The sequence below is a fragment of the Callorhinus ursinus genome, unplaced genomic scaffold, assembly GCF_003265705.2.
Source record: "Callorhinus ursinus isolate GAN/ISIS: 27379988/994484 unplaced genomic scaffold, GSC_fseal_2.0 scaffold106, whole genome shotgun sequence".
NCBI classification, from domain to species: domain Eukaryota; kingdom Metazoa; phylum Chordata; class Mammalia; order Carnivora; family Otariidae; genus Callorhinus; species Callorhinus ursinus.
The window spans coordinates 341,690-353,401 of record NW_027397168.1 but is presented as its reverse complement, the minus strand read 5'-3'; the positions used below and the strand labels follow the sequence as shown (position 1 = coordinate 353,401).

Genomic DNA, 11,712 nt, shown 5'->3' with positions numbered 1-11,712 from the left:
GCCGGGATGGGGCGGTGGGGGGAGACCGAGGCGCCGGGGGGGGGCTGGGGAGAGACCGAGGCGCCGGGGGGGGCTGGGGGGAGACCGAGGCGCCGGGGGGGGGGGGGGGGGGACCGAGGCGCCGGGGAGGGGGTAGCTGGCCCCCCAGAAACACCGCCCCCCATCCTCTCTTCTCCCCCACTTGCGGTCCAGCGCCCTTACCTGAGCGCCGCGGGCCTGCGCTCCCCGCGGCCCGACCTGTAGTCGTGCAGAGCCCCCTGGACGTCCTCTCGGATCAGCTCCGCCTGCCAATCATGCCATCAGGCCCCCACCCCACCTACCGCTTGCCCCGGCCACGGTCGGAAGGATCGAAGGACCGATTCCTTGGCTGGCGCCGGACCCCCGCCTCCCCAAGTCAGCACTCACGCACACGGTGCCCCATGCACATCCACGCTCTGAACTCACGCCCTCACCCCACCTCTGCTCCTGCCCTGGGCTACTTCCCCAACCCCGGAGACCGGGTCCTGGTGTTTCCTCACCCCCTAGACCATACCCGCCTCTAGTGCTGGCTGCTCCCAGACCCTGTCTCCCCTGTGCTGTCACGTTCTGTCCGGGCCCTTAGCCTCGGTCTCCATTCCGCCCTCACGTTCTACTTCGACCGGGTCCAACCTGTCCTCAAAACTCCCTCCATTCCAGAACTTCTCTCCAGGCCACGCCCCCTCTGCCGGCCCTGACCCCGCCTCTGCCCCAGGCCCCGCCCCGCCCTAGAGGCCCCGCCCCAGGTGGCTCCCTCGGAGCAGGCCCACTCACCCCGAGACGCAAGCCCTGGAAGAAGTGCACGTCCGGCTGCGTGCGCTCGGGCTCCTGGCATACGAGCAGCAGCAGCGAGAGGCTCCGGCCTGGGAGCAGCACCACGTCGCAGCGCACGATGGCGCCCAGCGGGTACGACTCCAGCTCCTCCTGCGGGGCGGGACGGCGGGTAAACTGAGGCCCGAGCCGAGGGGACTAAATGGCGGCAGCCGTGCCAGGGGGCACACCGACACTGCACAAGCAGCCCTGCGAGGCTAGGGGATTACGGGGTCGGCCATGGCAGCCCTGCGAGGCCAGGGGCTTGGGGATGGCAGCCCTGTGTCATAGAGGAGACTAAGGACGCTCCCAAGAGTAGCGGAGATCTCTTGCGAAAATTCCCAAAGGAAGGACATGCAGGGGCCAAGATTCACACTCAGACGTCCCTAGGGTCAAGCTCTCTGTGCCTTCCCCCACTCAGGCCAGTGGCTCCTGCCCCCCACGTGTCCCCTGGCACCTTGGAGATGGGGTCAAGCAGCGTGACATGGTCGGGAGACACACGCAGCAGCATCTCTTGGGCCCAGATGCGGCCCTGGCTGTCCATGACGGCCAGCTTCCGCGAAGCGTCCTCCACGGTGTGCACACCATCCTCTTCACCCAGGCAGAACGTCACCAGGTGCTGGCACCGGGCGTGGAGAAAGCAGGGAGTCCCAAGATGATGCCGGTTGGGCTCGCACCAGCCTTCCAGCCGGAGACTAAACACGCCTCCTCCAGAAAGCCTTCCCTATCAGGGGCTCCACCTATGGGGCGCCTCCTCCCAGTGCCCTGTGTTTTGCTTTCATCGGAGTGACTAGCCTCCCAACACCACTGGAAGCTCCTTGGAGGCATTGGTTCCATCTAGTCCCTTCTAAGCACCTCTGCCTCTGTTAGAGCACCAGGCACACTTGGACCCGTCCTCACACAGGTTTACCTAACGTTTGTCCCTGTGGCCTGACTGTCCAGCACAAGGGCTGCTCTGGAAGAAAACGTGGCAGATTCAAGTGGAATTGAATTCCTGTGCCGAATACCCACTTCTGAGGGGAGGCAGAAGCAGCCCATCTTGCATATGAGCAAACTCAGTTTCCCAGTTTCTTTCTGCTTTCAACATCTCCCATCTTCCCAGGCCTGCCTTTCCTCCCAACAAGCCTCCCTGGGACAACGCAGACCCCAGACTCACGTTGACTGGATACTGGGAAACATCTGCCATAACCACAGTGGAGTAACGCTTCCTCTGCTCTGTAGGGGAGGAGAATAAACCCAGAAGACTCAGCCCCTCCTGCCTCAGACCCAGGAGTCCAGGACCCCCAGCCCCCCCTCTCCTCCCTCAGACCCAGGAGTCCAGCCCCAGCCCTCTCCTCCCTCAGACCCTGGAGTCCAGACCCCCAGCCCCTCCTCCTCCTCCTCCCTCAGACCCCAGAGTCCAGGCCCCCAGCCCCTCCTCCCTCAGACCCAGGAGTCCAGGCCCCCAGCCCCTCCTCCCTCAGACCCTGGAGTCCAGGCCTCCAGCCCCTCCTCCCTTAGACCTATTTTCAGCCTGGGGTTTTCTTGTACCCAAACTCACCATAGATTGACTTGGCACTTGGTTTGGGGGCAGCTTCTGGGCTGGTTAAGGAAAAAAGAGTGAGAGGGGCCATGGGAACTGGGAGATCATGGGGGCTTTGAATGCCAAGCAGAGCAGCAAAGACTTCATTGTGAGGGCAGTTGGGAACCATGGAGGGTTCTGAGTAGGGGAGGGCAGGGCCAGAGCTTGACTTTCCCACAGGTAAGGCAGTGCGGTACCAGGTGGTGGTGGAGAGTGTGGTCTCAGCTGTCGTACAGACCTGGCTTGGAATCCCGTCAATATTGCCTTGCCATAAGACCCTGGAGAGGAGACTTAATCTCTCGTGCCTCAATTTCCCTTTCTATGAGATAGGGGTTAGTAATCTGATAGCCTGTCTGGTAGAGCTATTGGATTCACAGAGTGGAGGGGATTCATAGCCTCAATAAATTAAATTTCAGTCCTACACTGTGAAGGGTAGCACACAGTATGTGCTCAATAAAGGGGAAGTTTTGGGGCGCCTGGGTGGCTCAGTCGTTAAGCATCTGCCTTCGGCTCAGGTCATGATCCCGGGGTCCTGGGATCGAGCCCCACATCAGGCTCCCTGCTCCGCGGGAAGCCTGCTTCTCCCTCTCCCACTCCCCCTGCTTGTGTTCCCTCTCTCGCTGTGTCTCTCTGTCAAATAAATAAATAAAATCTTTAAAAATAAATAAATAAAGGGGGGTTTACACCAGCATTAGTATTTGGGGTAGACAGAGACTTATCTTCCCCTCCTACTCCCGCGGGCCAGGCTCTTCCCAGCCAAATCCTTCTGTCTCCTGCCCCTGGCCTCTCCTTCTAGGTCACCCTCTCCAAGAATTCCAGAGAAATGACAGAAACTCAGAGCTCGGGTGGGAGCAGGGATGAGGGACAAGAAACACTTTCAGTCAAGCCTCTGCTGCTCGTCCTGCTCTTGCCTGTCAGATCTCCGCACAATTTGATTACCCCTGTGCTGGAGAGTTCACTACCTCATATCTCCAATGCAGCTATTCCCATGGGTCTCCCTTTGTTCTTCTCGCTGCTCACTCCAGGAGACTTGAACTTCATTAGAAGCAGCCCAGGGACTCCTGGGTGGCACAGGTGGTTAAGCCTCGGACTCTTGGTTTCGGCTCAGGTCATGATCTCAGGCTCATGAGATCAAGTCCCACACTGGGCTCCGCGCTCAGCGTGGAGTCAGCAGAAGACACTCTTGCCCTCTCCCTGTGCCCTTCCCCCCCACCCCTGTGTTCTGTCTCTTTCTCTCTGAAATAAACCAATCTTAAAGAAAAAAGAAAAAGCCCAGATTTGCCTGTGAAGGGTCAATGTCTAATAATAAGCTAACAACAGCAGAAGCGGAAGAGAGTACCTGCTCTTGGTCAGATTCTCTGCTAAATCCTATACCTTCATTACCCTGTCAAGCTCTCAGAATTGTCCTTGTTTCCCAGAGGAGGAACTCAGGCTTGGTTCTTTCGCCAGGGTCACACCGCTGCTGAGTGTTAGCTCTGGAGATGAACCCAGGTGTGTCTGCTCTGGGGCAGTAGCTCAAACCCAGGCCGGGCAGGGAAGGAGGCAGCGTAGGCATCCTTTTCAGTGTCCAGGCCTGGGCTGCTGTAAATGCCCCCTGGGGGTGTGGGGAAGAGGGTGGCCGAGGGGGCTGGGCAGCCTGGGGAGCAGGGGCCACTTACCCTGTGGTGGTGCTCATGGTGTGGAGAATGGGGAGCTCCTGCCACCTGGAGGTGCCCTAGGAGCCAGCAAAGAGTGAGGGCCTGACCTGGCCTGTGGTACCTAGGACTTTGGCCCCAGCTGCCTCCTCCCTCAGACCCAGGAGTCCAGGCCCCAGCCCCTCCTCCCTCAGACCCAGGAGTCCAGACCCCCAGCCCCTCCTCCCTCAGACCCCAGAGTCCAGGCCCCCAGCCCTCCTCCCTCAGACCCAGGAGTCCAGACCCCCAGCCCCCTTCTCCTTCAGACCAGGAGGTTGGCCCCCAGGCCCTTCCCCACCCAGGAGTCCAGGCCCCCAGCCCCTCCTTCACACCTTGTACTCTGCCCCCCAAATCTTTCAGGGATCTGTGCATTTGGCTCCCTAATCTAGGTGTATCTCATTTTGCTTCCTCTTCCCAGGGATCCTGTCTCCCAGCCTTATCTCTCAGCGGCCCAGGAGTTCCAGCTCAGAGCTTCTGGACCCTAAGAACCAAAGGGTCTTGGCTCCAAGGCCCCTCAGAGAGCCATTCATCCAATTCCTCAGCCACTTAGGACCTCAGGCTTTCAGGCCAATCCCCCAGCCCTTACCTCCTCAGGACTCAAGGGTTTAGGTCTGCCAGCCTTGCTGGTGTCTGGACCCAAGGGTCCTAGCCCCCTGCTGCTGCTCCCCAGGAGTCCCGACCTCCAGCCCCTCCAGGCTGGGCCCCCTCCTCACCTGCCCGTCAGGCTCGGTCAGCTGCGAGAGGCCCCGCTCTCCGCTGTCCCCTGGGTTCCAAATGCCGGCCCCTCCTTCCTGCTCCCTGCCAGGCCACCCCGCCTCCGCATACCTGAGCACTCACCTGGCACAGCCCAGCAGCAGTGGCCCCTGGGCGGGGCTGGCAGGGACGCCAGGGTTGGGGTGGGGGAGCCAGGAACTGTGACTGTCTCTGTCCTAACAGCACTAGCTCAAGGACAGCAAGTCATCCGATGTCATACTTGGTCACAAAACCAAAATCTCTGCCTCAGATACCCTCTTCCAATTGCCTTATACTTCCGGGAGGTCAGAGGCTTGACTCGCACCTGTTTGCCGTTCAAGAGGGGGTCGTCAACGTGGGAGGGGTGGCATTTGAACCCGGGGCTGCCTTTCTGTCCCCGGGGCCAACGTCTGTCCCTGCCCGGTGCACACCTCCTGTGCATGGTTCCTGCCTCCCCCTGCCTCTTCCTCTGGAACCTCCCCACCCCTCACCCCCGCCCCAGTAACCCCTTCCAATTATGGTAACTGAGACTCAGAGCCCCACACAGCTCCAAGTACTTCTCAATGTTAACGAGCTCCTCCGGCTTGAAATCTCCTTTCCAGAACTTCTTGTGTCCCATGGCCCTTGCCGACCACATTATCCGCACCATTTCTTCCCCAAATCCAGTGAGGTGAGGATGGGGGTCTCCACGTCACAGATGAAGAAACTGAGCCCCATATAGGTGAAGAGGCTTGCCGAGGTTACACCTCAGGGAGTAGATGAGAACAGCGGACACCAGAGCTCAAACTCAGAGAGCAGGAGGGGCGGGCATGCCCCTTTTAGCCTTTCGCTTTATCAATGATCCCCACCCGGTTCCTGACATCATCTGCTCACACCTGAACTTGCAGAGCCTCCTAGCTGGCCCCAGCTCCTTTCCTCCCCTGGGTCTCCTCTCAGTGCAGGGAGGTTGAAGAAACCTAGGTCAGCTCACATCACTCCCTGCTCCAGTTCCTTCCAGGGCTCCCCATTTCCCTGCAAGGCCTGACTTCCTCTCCACCTCCATCACCCCCTTCCAGCACACCTCTTCCTTGTTGCTCCATCCTGCCTCAGGGCCTTTGCACTTGCTGTGCCCTCTGTCTGGAATGCCTATTCCCTCAGATATCCTCATGGAGTGTTCCCTCACCCCCTTCAGGTCTTTGCTGGAATGTCACCTTCTCAGAGAGACGTGGCTGACCACTGTAACACTGCAGCTCCTCCCATCCTTCTGTTACTCGTGGTCTCTCCCTGTTCCCTAATTAATTTTTCTCCAGAGCGTCTACCACCTTCTAACATACTGTCTTACCTGATCACTTTATTTTATGTGTCCCCCATTAGAATGTAAGCCTCATGAGGACAAAAACTTCTGTGCGTTCAGCCCTGCACTCTATCTGCCGCCCTTTAGAATAGGGTCTAGCACACGGCAAGGGCGGGAGTGATACCTGCTTTTAGTGCATTTGTATGTATTATGCTCCATTGTTTTGTTCAGCACACGTTGACCCCACAGTCTATGCTGAGTGAGGCTGGGAACCAGAGAATGCACCCCTTTGTCCTGGGCTGACGGGGATGCAAGAAGAGAGGGGAAGGGAGACAATCATACGGTGTGGTGTGATGGCAGAGAGCCCAGGTGGGTGTGGGTGCGGGTTCTGACTTAATACCTAATGTGGGTGCGCTTCTGTCTTCTGAGTACCCTATGTGTGTGTGTGTGTGTGTGTGTGTGTGTGCGCGTACACGTATATATGTCTCATCCTCACAACATCCTATGAAATGGGTTCCATTATCCCCCTTTACACATGAGGAAGGGGAGACACACCCATGTTAAGGAATCTATGATCACACGGCTCATATATGGTGGGGATGGTTGAACCCAGGCCATGGAACTTAGACCCTGCATCCTTTGGTGCTACCCTACGCGGCCACCTCGTGACTCTGCCCCTTTCTAGCTGTGTGACCCTAGGCAAATCACTTAACTTCTCTGTGCCCCAGTCCCCCAACTGTAAAATGGGATCAAAACATTGGGAGGATTAAATGAGGTTACGGAGAGCTCTCAGCAGCGTCCCTGGCAAAGGGAGATGATAGGTTAAGTGTTCGCAACGGCAGAGATGGTGGCCTTTCTTTCCCTGTCTGCTGTGATGGGGACTCAAAGGGCACTGCGGAAGCCCAGAGGAGGCCACTAAGAGGTCAGGGCAGGCTTCCTGGAGGAGGAGGGGCAGCCTGAGCGGAACCTGATGGGCGAGTTTGGCAGCCCGCAGCCGGAGGTGGCCTGGGGGATGAGGGAGGAGTGTTGCAGGCCACGGAAGTGCCTGAGCGGTGGAGGGGAGGGCGGGCTGGCCAGCGTGCACGTGCTCTCCGGGGAGCTGCAGGGAGAGGCAAGGAGGGTCTTGCGTTCTTCTGTCTCTAACAGCTGTCACTCTGGGCTCCTGTCACATCCAAGCCACAAGTACTTTCTGAGCTTGGCCCTGCCTGGGAGGGGTCTGCAGAGAGGAGCAGACCCCTTACCCTCCGAGAGGCAGGCGGAACTGGGACTGGTGCCCACTGGCGCAGAAGACAGAGGCTCATAGTGGGGAGGCCACTAGCCCAAGGTCACAGTGGCCCTGGACCCGTGACACAAATGCAGATCTAATTGAGGACAGGCCCTTTCTTCATGTGCAAATGGAGAAAATTGTCCTCATATAGGCATTCCATGGGGGTCAGGGGCCAGGAATCCGGGGTCTGAGGGAGGAGGGGCTGGGGGTCTGGCCTCCTGGGTCCGAGGGAGGAGGGGCTGGGGGCCTGGACTCCTGGGTCCGAGGGAGGAGGGGCTGGGGGCCTGGACTCCCGGGTCTGAGGGAGGAGGGGCCGGGGGCCTGGACTCCCGGGTCTGAGGGAGGAGGGTGCTGGGAGCTGGGCTCCTGGGTCTGAGGGAGGAGGGGCCGGGGGTCTGGACTCCCGGGTCTGAGGGAGGCAGGGCCAGGGGCCTGGACTCCCGGGTCTGAGGGAGGAGGGGCCGGGGGTCTGAACCCCTGTGTCTGAGGGAGGAGGGGCTGGGGGCCTGGACTCCTGGGTCTGAGGGAGAAGGGCAGGCTCAGGGAGAGGTACCCCAGTCCCTGCCTCCAGGTGCTCTGAGGTCTGAAGCAGCAGGTGAGAAGGTGAGACCGAAACCAAGCCTCCGCCCTAGTTCTGGGCCCAGGGCCTCCTTCCTCCTTCCCTGGCCGCAAAGAAGGCCCTCCCTCTCTTCAAACCATAGCAAGTGGCTCCCAAATACCAGTGGAGGCTCCCACCCCAGCAGTCTGACTCAGTGAGTCTGGGGTGGAGGCAGCGAACCCTGGTCTTAGAGACTCACGGAGGGAGCCAGCCACCCGAGAACCCTTTCCAACCCCTTGTCTGCCCACACAGTCAGTGCCTTTCATCAAGTGAGCTCTAGGACTCCGTGGGTCTGAGTTTGCTTCTGTCCCAAAACTGGGATAGCTTTGTCACTGGGGACTGGACTGTTTATTCTCTGGGGTGGGGGGCACAGAGACAGCACACAGCATTCCCCACTGGGGCTTGATCCACTACGATCCCCCGTGTGTCATCTCTAAAAGCACCCCATCTCTTTCCCCCTCCTCCTTTCAACACACATGCCAATCCCCACTTCCCAACTGTAGGGCTCGCTGATGAGTTCCTAGGAGGGGACATGGGGGATGGGTAGTCACGGTCACAGGAAATAGGAGGTATGGCAGGTTTTGGGCAGATACAAATAAGGCGGAGCTGGGTCTCAGGAAGATGTATTTATTTACATATGTGTTAATTAACTAAGTCATTCAATGAATGGTTCCTGAGACCCAACCTGTGCCCCCCTCTTTGCCCTCAAGAAGAGAGTCTAATTGGGGAAATCTACTTGGATATCCAGCTAAGTGGAGACTGGACAGGGTTCTGAAGGATGAATAGGAGTTTCTTAAGGACAATGCAGCAAGGGATGACGCTAAGCATTGAGAGTGGCATATACAAGGTCCCAAAGTCACGTAGGAGCAAATACTTACGCACCTACTTTGTGCCAAGCATGTTCTGAGTGCTGGATGGACAAAAGCCCTGCCCCCGTGTGAGTGTCATCCTTGTGGGTGTGGTGGGAGACAGAAGGTAAACAGGTAGGCACATACATGAGAAAGACTTTCGGATTGTGGTAGGTGCCACGGAGGAGGACATAAAACACAGGTGAAGAGGAGTGACTGAGGGCAGGCAGGTGTGGTCACTTCGGGGAGGGCATTCAGGGCTGGCCTCTGTGAGGAGGTGACATCTGAGTTTTGACCTGGATTTCGAGAATGAGTCAGGAATGCAGAGAGGGTTCGGGGCAGAGGGAATACCTTGGGGAAGCTGGCAGGTGAGGTCTGTCGGGGTGTGTCTGGCTAGAGCACGTGAGACCCAGAGACCTCACTACCAGGACGGTCACGGTGACAATTATGAATTAGCACCAACAAGGGGGTGGCCAAACTCCAGCGCGGAGGGGGGTCGTCCCAAGCGACACAAACTCGGGGTTGCCCTAAACGGGCCTGGGTGGAGTCTGCTCAGGCAGTGCCGAAGCCCAGAGGAAGGGTGAGGTGTTTCCCTGCAGATCCTGGAACGGACCCGCCCTGCAGCAGGCACCCCAAGAAGGGTGGGTCTGAGAAGCCGCCTGACCCTGGCGGGGGAGGAGGGGGGTAGGGAGGCTGGCGGTGGGCTGTTTGTTCTCTGGGAGGGATGGTGGGTGGGTCAGTCTCCTGAAACTGAGGGAGCCTGGCCCCCAGGCTGGTGGGTTGGGTGGGGGTGGGGCAGTGACTGGAAGGGGTTCCGACGGACCTGGGTTGGAGCAGGTGACTTTCAGTGTATTTGCATCTCTTCCTCTAAAACAAGCAGAAGTCCTAGTACCTGCCATAGGGCCAGTGGGGAGACGAGGTGTGGGAAGACACGAAAAGTGCTGAGAACGGGCTCAAGGCACAGCCTCTATGGAAGATAGCCGGAGCAATGAACCAACAGCTCAGTGACCCAGTGACACGTGGGAACAAGGGGTAGTTCCGCACACAGCTCTGCGGTCCAGTGCCTGCACTGACACCCTGAGGAATGCACAGCCTCAGTGTCCCCAGGTCCCGGGGATCATCCGCTTACGGGAGACGCCCATTCACCCATCCATCGAGTGTTGGATGTCTGCTCTACACCAAGCACTGTTCTAGGGACCAGGGAACTCAACAGCCCCAAACCTGCCCTTGTGGAGTTTATATTCTGGTGGAAAACGAAATAAAAAAAGGAAACTGTTTAGAATGTCCGATGGCGACAGCGCTGTGAAGGAAAATAAGGCAGGAAGGGAGGGAGGGCACAGCAGGTGTTTTGGGGGTTCTACTGAAAAGTCATAGTGTGGTTGGGGTGATAGTGAGTGAAGATGTGGAGGGAGTGAGGTGGGGAATCACTGGGGAAGGATCTCCAGGCAGGGGCAACAGCCAGTGCAAAGGTCCTGTGGTAGGAGCTTGTCTGGTGTACACACAGAAGGCCAGCATATGTGCAGCACAGTGGCTGAGGGCAGAGCGGTGGAACATGAAGGCAGAGAGATCATGAGAGCAGATCATGGGTTCCCAGGGTCACTGTAAAGATCAGAGAGACTGATAGGGCTACAGAAGTGTTTTGGCCAAGTTTTTTTTTTTTTAATTGACATAAAACTAACCATCTTAAAGTGAATAACCCAGTAGCATTTAGTACATTCTCAATGTTGTGCCATCATCCACCTCCATCTAGTTCCCAAACATTTTATCAACCCAGAATAAAGCAGCTACTCCCCATTCCTCCATCCCTGAGCCCCTGGAAAGCATTAATTTGCTCTCTGTACCTGTGGATTGGCCAATCTGGACATTTCATACGTATACGAACATACACTACATGACCTCATAGTGGTTTTGAGGTTCATACATGTTGTATTGATCAAGTGTTGGAATAATTTCAGACTTGTAGAAAAGTTGCAAAATAATACAAAGAACTCCCTATACTATACCCAGAATCCTCAGAGGTTAACAGTGAACATCAACACTTGCTTATCCTTTCTCTCGCTCTGTCTTTTTCTTTCTCTCACACACACTTTTTTTTTCTGAACTATTTAAGACTCACTTGCAGACCTGATATCCCTATACCCTTAAAAACTTTATTTATTTTTAAAAAATATTGTATTCATTTATTTGTCGGAGAGAGACAGAGAGAGAGAGCGCACAAGCAGGAGGAGCGGCAGGCAGAGGGAGAAGCAGGCTTCCCGCTGAGCAAGGAGCCCGGTGCGGGGCTTGATCCCAGGATCCTGGGATCATGACCTGAGCCGAAGGCAGATGCTTAACCGACTGAGCCACCCAGGCGCCCCACCCCTAAAAACTTTAAATGTATTTCCTCAAAACAGCAGACGGATAGATGGAGATTGAGACAGAGCATGATTTTGGGCCATAAGCCCCTGATAGGGAAAGCGGAGGGCTTGGTGGGAGAAGTCTCTCAGCACCTGGGACAGCACCCAAATGCTTATCAAGAATTCATGAACATCAACAACCACAACAAGGTATATAGCCTACCTGGAGAGAGTTTCTATAAACACCTTGGGTGTGTCTGGGAACCAAGTGGGAGGTCCTCAGAGGGAGGAATTTGCATGCATTGTTTCCTGTGTAATAACTACATTGGCAGCCAGCAATATTTTGGCACTTAACTGTGTATGAGGTCCTTCTTGTGATTGACTTTTTTTTTTTTTAAGATTTTATTTATTTATTTGACACAGAGAGAGAGAGAGAGAGAGAGAGAGCACAAGTAGGCAGGCAGGCAGGCAGAGGCAGAGGGAGAAGCAGGCTCCCCGCTGAGCAGGGAGCCCGATGTGGGGCTCGATCCCAGGACCCTGGGATCATGACCTGAGCCGAAGGCAGACGCTTAACCGACTGAGCCACCCAGGCGTCCTGG

General features: G+C 57.0%; 1 protein-coding gene across 5 annotated transcripts in view; it reads right to left on the bottom strand.

The window, feature by feature from the left end:
- The window catches only part of EPS8L1 (EPS8 signaling adaptor L1), an 11,710-nt gene extending 6,841 nt beyond the window's left edge, over positions 1 to 4,869 (bottom strand). For 2 of the 5 annotated variants that reach the window (XM_073889310.1, XM_073889311.1), the window contains exons 1-7: positions 4,773 to 4,869; positions 4,045 to 4,100; positions 2,366 to 2,406; positions 1,982 to 2,040; positions 1,283 to 1,444; positions 790 to 939; positions 202 to 284 (exon numbers count right to left, since the gene is read on the bottom strand). In XM_073889310.1, coding sequence (XP_073745411.1) covers positions 202 to 284; positions 790 to 939; positions 1,283 to 1,444; positions 1,982 to 2,040; positions 2,366 to 2,406; positions 4,045 to 4,061 — 512 coding nt within the window. In that variant the 5' untranslated portion in view covers positions 4,062 to 4,100; positions 4,773 to 4,869. Of the gene's footprint in view, positions 1 to 201; positions 285 to 789; positions 940 to 1,282; positions 1,445 to 1,981; positions 2,041 to 2,365; positions 2,516 to 4,044; positions 4,101 to 4,772 lie in introns of those variants that run through there. The other 3 variants (XM_073889312.1, XM_073889309.1, XM_025849169.2) reach the window with 3 other exon arrangements.
- Between the last annotated feature and the right edge of the window lie 6,843 nt (positions 4,870 to 11,712).